Consider the following 12,069-nt stretch of genomic DNA (forward strand, 5'->3'; position numbering starts at 1 on the left):
TCTACAGAGAGGACCTGCAAGGCATCAGTGCTGGCAGCTCATCACGGTGGAAAATCCTCACCGCGGAAGGATCATCTGAATCCGGTGGCAATCCTGCACCTTCTTCTGGCTCGCCAGACCACGAAGGCCTGCCAGACCCCTCAGAGTCCTCACATCCCGACCGGGGGGGGGGGGGGGGGGGGGGGGGGGGCGCCACTCTCTGAAGGGGAATCCACCCTTCTTCGTTTGTCTTGCGGCCATCTGTCAGGGGAAAACACGCCTTGACTGTAATCCAAGGCCAGACTCCACTGGAGGGGATACAGAAAGCAGGGCCACAGAGGACCCCTGCGGAAGAGTTCTTTTTAACATGTATGCATTATGCAGCAATAAAACAAATTCATGGGAAAACGGCTCACCCTGGCCTCCCGGTTCCACTCCAGGGGAAACAGCTCTTTTATTAGCCTCTCCACGAGGCGCCCCTCCAGGCTCAAACCCCTCCGCCTCAACGGGAGTCGCACCATGCTGTTCCAAAATGGCGCCCGCTGCCAGCTCTACGGAGCGGGAGGGAACATCACTCGCCATGCCTGAGACGGCTCTACCATCTGAAAAGCACGCCTTACAGAGCTCCACTGCAGATTTGCGCTTGCCACAAACGGAACAGCGCTTTACTTTCTCAGCAGCCATCGCCGAAAGCGGCGGAAATTCAAAATGGTGGATTCGCGCCAAAATCGTCCCGAACATGGGCCCTCCCCGGAAGAGCTACAAAATGCTCTTACCTCACCAGACCGAGTCTCTGAGCTTCGGTCACGCTGCACAATCAGAAGAAAACCTCTTTTCTGGGATCGCAGCGCCAAAGCACTACGCAACTTTTTTTTTTTTTTTTTTTTAACGCTGTGAGGAAAGTTTGAGGCAACAGCGAAAGAGGCAAATTTCCAACTCCGAAGGATTAGTAGCGTGGGAAAGACAGGGAAAGGGCGAACCTATGTACCTGCATCCACAGCTTGGGAAAAAACAGGGACAGGGCTTGCCTATTTGTCTACTTCCACATCAGGGGCCAGGAAAGGCAGGGAAAGAGCTAACCTATTTGCCTTTAAACTGGGCACATTCAGCCACAACACTCCTGCTACAACTGGCAAAAAGCACAGGAGTCACCCCAGGCAGATTTTCTGAAGGAGCTTGAACAAGCTGCAACCACCCTGCTGGGGAGATAGAGAATACTGAAGAGGCAGAAGGAGCTAGCTGGCCATGAGGCACTATGGTTTTTCAGTGCTCCCTATCTCCCCCTGCTGGTTGATGGACACAACCCACTTGTAATATACGTTGGTGAGGCCCCACCTGGAGTATTGTGTTCAGTTTTGGAGGCCGTATCTTGCGAAGGATGTTAAAAAAATGGAAGCGGTGCAAAGAAAAGCTACAAGGATGGTATGGGATTTGCGTTCCAAGACCTATGAAGAGAGACTTGCTGACCTGAACATGTATACCCTGGAGGAAAGGAGGAACAGGGGTGATATGATACAGACGTTCAAATATTTGAAAGGTATTAATCCGCAAACGAATCTTTTCCGGAGATGGGAAGGCGGTAGAACGAGAGGACATGAAATGAGATTGAAGGGGGGCAGACTCAGGAAAGATGTCAGGAAGTATTTTTTCAAGGAGAGGGTGGTGGACGCTTGGAATGCCCTCCCGCGGGAGGTGGTGGAGATGAAAACGGTAACGGAGTTCAAACATGCGTGGGATATGCATAAAGGAATCCTGTGCATAAGGAATGGATCCTCAGAAGCTTAGCTGAAATTGGGTGGCGGAGCAGGTGGGGGGAAGAGGGGTTGGTGGTTGAGAGGCTAGGATAGGGGAGGGCAGACTTATACGGTCTGTACCAGAGCCGGTGATGGGAGGCGGGACTGGTGGTTGGGAGGCGGGAAATACTGCTAGGCAGACTTATACGGTCTGTGCCCTGAAAAGGACAGTTACAAATTCAAGGTAAGGTATACACATATGAGTTTGTCTTGGGCAGACTGGATGGACCATGCAGGTCTTTTTCTGCCGTCATCTACTATGTATGTTACTATGTAATGGATTCATCTGCTTGATGACAAGGAAAAATATTTATATACAGTAAGATAGAATGACGCTGTTTTTCTTGTTGCACTGGTTCATTAATCACAAATTGCTCTCAGTCTCTTATTTCACAGTCTCTTCTTTAACCATTCTGTTGGCCCCAGTCAAGTCAAGACATAGTCAGAATGATTTGTCATTAAGAAAATCCAGGCTCTTGTTGCCCAGCTACTGCCCTCTGCCTCCACAGTATTCCAACCCCTGCTACCAATACATATTTTACTACAGTTCCTGATTTGTCCCTTTGGTTTCTCCTATTCTTATGGACCAGGTGGTGCCACTTACGATGCCATTCACAAGTTATTGCATGCTCTGTCACTGGCACATTAGATTACTCTAACTCCTTGCTCAACAGGGTTTCATCAAGGACATTGTGTCATTTGCAATTAATTCAAAACACAGCCATATGTTTATTACACCATACTCATCTTTACTATGATTATGCGACTCCTTTATTGATGCAGTACCACTGGCTACCAATTAGTTTTAGGATCAAATTTTAAAGTTCTAGTAATTGCATTTAAAACCCTGAAAACAGGGTCACTGGCCCCTTGTTCGATTTTTTTCATTCTTTATGCCACCCCCACCTCCCACCCCCAAAAAAGATGAAAATAACAAACAACCGGAAATGCTTGAGTCAATTAACAAGGCAGTGGGTTATCATCACCACACACGTATTTTTGATATAGTGGATACATTGGGGGTAACAGAGTCAGGTTTGAGACGAACAGTTCAATAAGAAAGCTTGGTTGGGATAATTTTAGGTAAATATGGAGCTCAAGGAATAAGTTCCATATGACCTAAGATGATCGAGAAGCACATCTCACTCTTAAACGTAAGACATTCTTCCTCTCAATATAGTACTCATATTTAAACTCTTGCGCCAAGATTCAGAAGTCTAATCTAGAATAAACTGTGTTAATCTGGATCTGAGAAACAGGGCCTCTATCCTCTAAACCAGAGGCAGGCAAACCTTAAGATCTTGAGGGCCACAACCCAGTTGGGTTTTCACAATTTATTTCCCTAATGAATATGCATGAGTTCTATTTGTATACAATGGATGTGGCAGTGCAAGCAAATAGATCTCATGCATATTCATTTGGGAAATCCTAAAAACCTAACTGGGTTGGCAGCCTTCGAGGACAGAGGATGACCACCTCTGCACTAAACTGGGAATATGGTTTAAGATTTGAGGTTTGGGGGGGGGGGGTGGAATGGAGTCAGGCCAGAATGTAAGGGGTAGGGAGTTATAAGAAACAAGCCATCTAATCTCCAATGACAGATTATGCCATATTTCCAGGGAGCGTAAGGGAAGTTCTAGATTATTCTTTACATCAGATGAGGGTAACTGTTACAGTATGCTGTTATCAATATTATGCTGTTTTCTTACTGTTTTGTTGCTATATTGAAAAATGAATAAAATTGTTTATATCTAAATAAAATCCAGACTTGCATCCCTCCTACCTACTTCAAACAACTTCCTGGTCTCTCTGAGATTCTGATTATCATAAACGCATCACAATCACAATACCATTCCCCCCCAGTACAATCCTGCAAGAACACAATTTTTCAATATACTTTTATATAAACTATTTTGTTTCAGATAATAGTCCTAATAGCACGCAAATGGTCAGGCACAAATTTACACCTGCTCTGAAGGTGTTCTCTGTGTGTGCACCCATGAACTTTATAAAATGGAAGGGTACATCAAAACTCTGCCCCTCTTCCACCCAAACCATGCCTGCAGAAATGAGTATGCCCAATCTTACCACCAATATTTAGCTACATGCGTGTATTCAGCCATGCAGTTTTATTTATTTATTTATTTATTTTAAACCTTATCTAGGTGGAAAAAACATCAAAAAATTACGTCCAATGAGGGCAATTTCCAAAAGCTATTTAGCCAAATAAATGGTATATTTGAAAATTGCTCCTTCCTTACAAGTAAAAATATATACATACTAATGGTTCTTAGAGTTTGTATGGCTATCAGGACTTTAATGTTTTCCTGTGACTGCAGCTTCTCTTTCCAGCCCCCCCCCCCCCCCCCCCCCCACCAAATTTCCTGTCCTAGGGGACTGCCCAGTTTACCTAATGCTCAAGCTGGACTTGAGTTCAGCAGACCTCCATTTAGAGCAGGCTTTTCCAAGCTCAGCCTCAAGCAGACCAGGTTTTCAGGATATCCCTAATGAACATGCATATGAGAGATCTGAATACAATGGATGTAGTGGGCCTACAATCTCTCATGCATATTCATTAAGGCAGTGGTTCTCAACCTACTCCTCTGGACATACCAAGCCAGTCAGGTTTTCAGGATACCCACAATGAATATGAGAGATCTGAATACAATGGAGGTAACATAGTACCATAGTAGATGACGACAGAAAAAGACCTGCACGGTCCATCCAGTCTGCCCAACAAGACAAACTCATATGTGCTACTTTTTGTGTATACCCTACCTTGATTTGTACCTGTCCTCTTCAGGGCACAGACCGTATAAGTCTGCCCAGCATTACCCCGCCTCCCAACAGTTAGTGAATGCAGATCTGTATATTCATTGTGGATATCCTGAAAACCTGACTGACTGGGTATGTACCAAGGACTGTTGAGAACTCCTGAATAGGGATAGCGCAAAAACTTGGCCTTTTTGTAGCCCTCCAGGACTGACCTTGGACAAGTCTGAATTAGAGAGTAGATGTAAAAACAGAAGAACAAGACCCATCAGGTGAGCTCTGTTTGTTTCAGTAGGGTAGCCAGAAGTAAATTTTCTTCTTTTTTTTTGGGGGGGGGGGGGGGGGGGGGGGAGAGCACTAAGCACCCATTTCTCCCTGTCTTATTTTCCTGTTCCTTTTGCCCTTCTCACTCTAAAATTACAGTTAAAAATACCTTAGCTGGCTGGGATCCCCAAGCCCCAGCAGCTGAAGAAATCTGGAACTGTGCCAAGTCTACAAAGTGCAGCAGTTAACTGCAACATGTTGATCCACTAATGACAGCATTGCAAGCATGCTTAGTTCTTGGACTTCTTCAGTCGACGGGGCCTGGCGATCCCTGCCAGTTTACAGGATTGGTGTGCCTAGCTGCTTGGTGGACCTAAGACAAAAGTGGATAGGAATAGGCCAGTAAAGGCTTACCTATAAATATGCCCCTAATTTGTTCTCACTTACATTTCTATTTTGCATCCCTTCATAAGAGACTAAACTAATGATTAGAGCACTGGGCCAAGAACCAGATAAGCCAGGTTCAAATCCCACTCCTACTCCTTATGAGCTTAGGCAAGTGACTTACCCCTCAATTGATTCAGGTGCAAACTTTGATTGTAAAGCCCTCTAGGGATAGGAAAACTACTCATTGTATATGAATGTAATGTAAGTAACTCTCTTCAAACTACTGAGAAAGGCATTTATTACAGCTATCAGCCTTGTGCCTAACAACAGTGCTTCCAAACCAGTGTGCCATGCAAAGTTCTTGCTGTGCTGGGGTAGTGTCAGCCCTAGCTCAATGCTTTCTCCTCTACCTCTGGTGTGTTTTCTCTCCCTTATGGCTAGAAAGAAGAGAGTATTGCTTCATGCTGTGGCTGCTTCTGGTGTCACTATCTGGTGTCTGAATATATGAGACTAGTAGTCTGAGACCTGTCAGCACGATAAGTCCGATAACAGAGAAGTTGACAAAAGAGGATGCAGACACATAAGAAGTGCTGCTCTCCTCCTGCTGGCAGGAGGGAAGGAAGGAAACAACAACTGTGAATCTTAGGAAAGCAGCAGCAAAGAATAGTCAATTTTCATCTTGGTATCATTTCAACAAGAAACCAGAAAAATGAAGTAAGGCTTAGACATCACACAAATAGCATATGACATGTCAAAGGCCTCATTCTTAAAACATGACCCACTTGCTCAACAGAATGAGAATGCAGCAGCTTTAGAGATTATCCATGAACTTGTACTGGAGATGTAGTCAGAATTTGTACAGCCAATACTGATACATAATACCACCATAACGACTTATTAAAAGAAACAAGAAAAAGTTCACATGAAAAATCTAGAATTAGCCAATGTATTGTTGGACTTGCATATAAAAACACAAACATAGAGAATCTGATGACAGATGAAGTCCATGTTGGCTCCCCATTTTCCTTTCCTGCTACAATACAGAAACCCTACATTATGAAGGAAAGCAACTTCAGCAACTCTTGCACTTTCCTCTGTTTTTGGGTGGGTTTTTTTTTTTTCAAATTCTACATTTCTGATTCTGAGTCCACAAGGACCCCTGTGGTGGTCTGTTATAAAATGAACATGGCCAAGATAGAATCTGTTTGTCACAACCACTCTCTCAGGCATACAGGAGTTTGTAGAGAGTTTTAGGGGTAGCAGCCTCTCAGATCTGCAACAGTGAATAGAATTAGAAATAACATTACCTTTTTCCCAGTTTGTTTCTCCACCATGTCGTTACGGAGAGAGAAAGCTTCTGACTGTGGTGTTTTAGAACACCCAGCCTTGGGCATCGTTCTGCCTTCCTTACTTGACCTTCATGTATGCTGCCATCTCCTTGTTATCAACTGTCTTTCATAAAGAAAAGATGAAAAAGAGCAAAATTACAGTACCAAAACAAAACAAAGCATGTTTCAGTTGCACAGATTATTTCACCTGTTTGCTGAAGGAATATATGCAGTGATGGGTGACCGGCACAGGGGGATAGAATGACACTCCTTCCCCAACCCCCATATCTCCTCCAATTTGCCCCTGCCTAGATTCTTCCTTCTCACGGAGTCAACTCTTATCTTGCCCCTGTGCCAAGGTTGGTCTTGCAGCGCTGACAAAACCTGTGCCATCCTACTCCCACCTTCAGCATGGGCTTCCTGTCATCATGTGAATATAAAAAGTGCAGCTGCAGCAAGATCATTGGCATAACCCAACACATCCAGCTCAAGACAAGGGAGGTAATGCTACAAACACCACTCAAAATCTGGCACTAAAGGAAGTTACCTATGATGCTTATACTTAAATCTGGACATGGTTTTTGGCACTGCAATTTTGTCCATTTCTTTGGGCTTCTAGCTTAACTGGAATTATAGAATCCAAAACCTTTGATTCACAACTATCAGTCATTTCAGAAACAGTCCCTATCCACAAAACAGCTCTTTCTAGAAGCCAGTATATGAGCACAGCCACTGGCTACCACTAGAGAATGACACGGGGATAAAATTTGTCCCCGTCCCCGTGGGTTCTGTCTCCGTTCCCATCCGGTCCCCGCAGGCCCAGTTTCCGTCCCCGCCCGCTTTGTTCTCATCTGCAGAAGCCTCAAACACTTCTGATTTTAAATGTAAATCTTTTTATTACAGTATAAAAATGAATATGCTGTGCAACTGTTGTGTATAAATTACAAATAGAAAACACTAATAAGCAGCAACTTTAATAAACCCTCCCACCACCACCACCCTCTAGCCTTCCAACCCCAACAATAGCTGACTTCTACTACTCCAAGGAATCCTAATCCACCCTGTTAAAATGTCCAGGGGTACAAATATAACTAGTTCTGTATGCCCTAGAGGGGAGAAATGTGCCCTATGAAGAACAGTTATGATTTTTTAATCTGTGGATAAAAGTCATCAACAATCTCAGGATTCAATCTAGCTCTCATGTCTTCCACAGTACCTCCTGCAAAAAAAAAAAAAGTCTTAGATGTGCTGGTAGCAGGAAGTACAGGATCCCCCATGCAAATTTTGCTAGCTGTGGCAAGCATGTTTGCTTGTTTTTCCAAAAAATAAAAATATTTTAATCTGCATCAAACATAAATAACAGTCCAGTTCATTAACAGGCTTCAAAGTAGAAAGTGACACTGGGACAAAGTTTGTCCCCGTCCTCATGGACTGTCCCCATCCCCACCCCCCGTGGGATCTGTCCCCGTCCCCGCGGTTACAGTGGGTTACAGAATGACATGGGGACTCGCAGTAACCGCGGGCATGGGGACGGGGACAGAGCCCGTGAGGACGGGGACAAACTTTGTGACTTCCTGCCCAACATAAGTGCACAGGACCAACAGTATAGTAAAAAAAAGCATAAGGAATGCAATTCCTCGGAAAAATGGGATAGGTGGTAATTTGTGCCCTGTTGTCCTCTGAGAACATCTGCTACAGGTGAGTAACTTCACTTTCTTTGAGGAAAAACAGGTAACAGTGCAGGATCTGCTGCGAAACAGTGATAATTTGATCAAACTTGAGCTGATATTTGGAGTGAAGTCACTAAGAAAACCTACAGTAGCAGCTTTTAATTTTCAAAAGGACGATGATGACAAAATGAGGAAAATGGTTAAAATGACGCTGAAAGGTTCAGCCGACATGGTTAAGACTCTGAATCAGGCATGGATGTTGTTCAAAAATATCATAAAGCCCCGACTATATGTATGTCCCGTATTAACAAAGGTGGAAAACAGAGCAAACAAAAGCCAGCATGGTTAAAAGGTGAGGTGAAAGAGGCTATTAGAGCCAAAAGGACATCCTTCAAAAAAAATGGAAAAAGGATCCAAATCAAGAAAATAATAAGTAACATAAGCACTGTCAAGCCAGATGCAAAGCACTGATAAGGATAAAAGGATATGAAGAAAAACGCCACAGAGATGAAAGCTCATGGGAAAATTAGGTTCTTATCTTGGTAATTTTCTTTCCTTTAGTCACAGCAGATGAATCCATTAACTGATGGGTTGCATCCGCCTACCAGCAGGTGGAGATAGAGAACACTGAAAAACCACAGTGACCCTTAGACGGCTAGCCCCCAGCTGCCTTCAATATTTGAGATTTCCAAAGCAGAGTGAACCATAAAGCTATAACAACATAAACTTTCCTCACAGCGAACAAACGCCCCAGAACAGGTAATAACCATGCAAAGGAGGGACGATCTCAACCTCCTGTAGTAGATCATCATGTACAAATTCTGAGAACTGGTTTCCAACTTCTCCCAATGCGATTTATATCTGCATGAAAGATCTGAACAAAAAACAAAGTCAGACAGGGAGGGATCATGGATTCATCTGCAGTGACTAAAGGAAAGGAAATTACCAGGGTAAGAACCTAATTTTCCCTTCCATGTCATCAGCAGAAGATGAATCCATTAACTGATGGGATGTACAAAAGCACTCCCTAAATAGGGTGGGAACAGGCCACACCGCGAGCAAGCACTTGAGCTCCAAAAACAGCATCCTGCTTCGCTGCAACATCCAGCCTGTAATGCCGCACAAAAGAGAGCTGAGAAGCCCAAGTAGCCGCACTACAGATCTCTTGAAGAGAGAGTGCACCCGTCAGCCCACGAGACCGACCTGAAAGCAGATACGCAGCAAAAATTACTTCCTTGAGCCAACGGGCTATAGTGGCCTTAGACGCTGGACCTCCAAGCCGAGCACCTGACAAGACGACAAAAAGTCAATCAAAAGTCCTGAAGTCATTTGACATCTGTAGATACTGCAACAGCACCCTGCGGACATCCAAAAGATGTAACTGGCCAAAGGAGTCTGGGAACTCTTCCCTAGAAAAGGAAGGAAGAAAAAAGGGCTGGTTCAGGTGAAACGCTGAAACCACCTTAGGCAGGAAGGAAAGCACTGTACGTACAGTTACTCCGGACTCCGAGAATTGCAGAAAAGGGTCCCGACAGGACAGAGTCTGCAGCTCAGACACGCATCTAGCCGATGTAATGGCCACCAAAAAGACTGTCTTGAGAGTCACATCCTTCTCCGAAGCTCAAAGGGTGAACACTGAAGAGCCTTCAACACCAGCCCCAGGTTCCAGGCCGGACAGGGCAACCGGATGGGAGGAGAGAGCTTAAGCACCCCTCTGAGAAATCGGGCAATGTCCGGATGAGCAGCAAGGGGCAAGCCAGCGACTTTCCCTCGATAGCATGGTAATGCTGCCACTTGTACCCGCAGGGAATTGTAAGCCAGGCCTTTTTGTAAGCCCTCCTGCAAAAAGTCCAGCACTGCCTAGACTGGCCCGTGTGGGTATGATCGCCTTTGAAACACCCCACGCCTCAAACTTGCGCCAGATCCGAGCATAAGCTGCGGAGGTGGACCACTTGTGGGCCTGCAAGAGAGTGGAGATGACCTTGTTAGAGTAGCCCTTGTCTCTCAATTGTGCCCTCTCAATAGCCAGGCCGAAAGACCAAATTGGCAGGGATCCTCCATAGACACCGGACCCTGAACCAACAGGTTCGGCACCAGGGGCAAATGAACAGGAGCGTCCACCAGCATCCGGCGGAGATCCGCATACCACAGATACCTTGGCCAATCTGGAGCAATGAGAATCACCAGACCTCGGTGATGACGAATCCGCAGTAGGACTCGCTCTATCAAGGGCCAAGGAGGGAACACATACAGGAGACCCGAGGGCCAAGGTTGAGCCACAGCATCCAGCCCCGCCAAGTGAGGATCTCTCCTTCTGCTGAAAAAGCGAGGCACTTTGGCGTTTGCACATGACGCCATTAGATCCATTCTGGGAGTCCCCCATTTGGCACAAATCTGAAGAAAAACTTCTTCTGCCAGTTCCCATTCCGCCGGGTCGATTTGATGCCTGCTGAGAAAATCGGCTTGCACGTTGCTCTGACCTGCTATGTGAGCTGCAGACAGAAGCTGCAGGTGTAGTTCGGCCCACTGGCAAATCTGAGCGGTCTCCGCGGCCAGGGCCCTGTACTGAGTGCCTGACGATTTACGTATGCCACCGCTGTCGTGTTGTCTGACAGAACCCGGACAGCAAGCCCCTTCAGAGTCTTTTGAAAGGCCATAAGAGCCTGGAACATTGCTCTCAGTTCCAAGCGATTAATGGACCATCCCGCTTCCACGGGTGTCCACAGACCCTAAGCATAGCTTCCCTGGCAATGCGCTCCCCGGCCCAAAAGGCTGGCATCTGTTACCACCAGGCACCAAGAAGGAAGCGCAAGAGGCAGTCCTTGGCGCAGCATCCTGTTGGGACAGCCACCACTCCATACCGAGCCGGGCCACATGGAGCAACGTTAGTCTGCGTTGATATTCCTGGGACATCGGAGACCATTGTTGAAGCAGGGCAATCTGCAGAGGCCTCATATGAGCTCTCGCCCAAGGAATCACCTCCAAGGTGGCCGTCATCGACCCCAGCAGCTGGACAAAGTCCCAAGCTCGCGGGCGAGGCATCCACAGGAGCAGACGGACCTGATTCTGAAGCTTGCACCGCCTTTGGTCAGGGAGAAAAACAAACCCCGAGGCCATGTCAAACTGGACCCCGAAATACTCGAGAGATTGAGAGGGGGTCAGGTGACTGTTGGGTATATTGACCACCCAGCCTAGCGCCTGCAGGACTGTAACCACTCTGGCTGTGGCAAGACGACTCTCGGTTGCAGAATCCGCTATGATGAGCCAGTCGTCGAGATAAGGGTGAACTCTGATACCCTCTCCTCTGAGACAGGCAGCTACAACCACCATTACCTTGGAAAAGGTTAGGGGAGCTGTAGCTAGGCCGAAAGGCAAGGCCCGAAACTGGAAATGTTTTCCCAACACCGCAAAGTGGAGGAACCGCTCACTGGGTAAATCTCTCTTTTCTGCACCCTTCTCCTCCACTGCTAACTCCAGACTCCGTTCCTTTTATCTTGCTGCACCATATGCCTGGAATAGACTTCCTGAGCCGGTACGTCAAGCTCCATCTCTAACCGTCTTCAAATCTAAGCTAAAAGCCCACCTTTTTGATGCTGCTTTTAACTCCTAACCCTTGTTCAGAACCTTTATTTTATCATCTTCACTTTAATATTCCCTTATCTTTTGTTTGTCCTGTTTGTCCAAATTAGATTGCAAGCTCTGTTGAGCAGGGACTGTCTCTTCATGTTCAAGTGTACAGCGTTGCATACATCTAGTAGCACTATAGAAATAAGTAGTAGTAGTAGTGAGGAGGCCAGATAGGAATGTGCAAATAATGCTTCTTTCCATGCAAAAATGTCGTACTCTGAGGGCCTCGTTGACTCTTCGTAAGTCGAG

General features: G+C 46.0%; 1 protein-coding gene across 1 annotated transcript in view; it reads right to left on the bottom strand.

Moving 5' to 3' along the window:
* LOC115471371 (ankyrin repeat domain-containing protein 11-like) overlaps positions 1-12,069 on the bottom strand; it is a 241,998-nt gene that overhangs the window by 121,786 nt on the left and 108,143 nt on the right. The window contains exon 3 of the mRNA XM_030205069.1: positions 6,503-6,647. Within this exon, the coding sequence (XP_030060929.1) occupies positions 6,503-6,589 (87 nt within the window). The 5' untranslated portion in view covers positions 6,590-6,647. The remainder of the gene's footprint in view (positions 1-6,502; positions 6,648-12,069) is intronic.

Source organism: Microcaecilia unicolor, chromosome 5 (assembly GCF_901765095.1).
Source record: "Microcaecilia unicolor chromosome 5, aMicUni1.1, whole genome shotgun sequence".
NCBI lineage: Eukaryota > Metazoa > Chordata > Amphibia > Gymnophiona > Siphonopidae > Microcaecilia > Microcaecilia unicolor.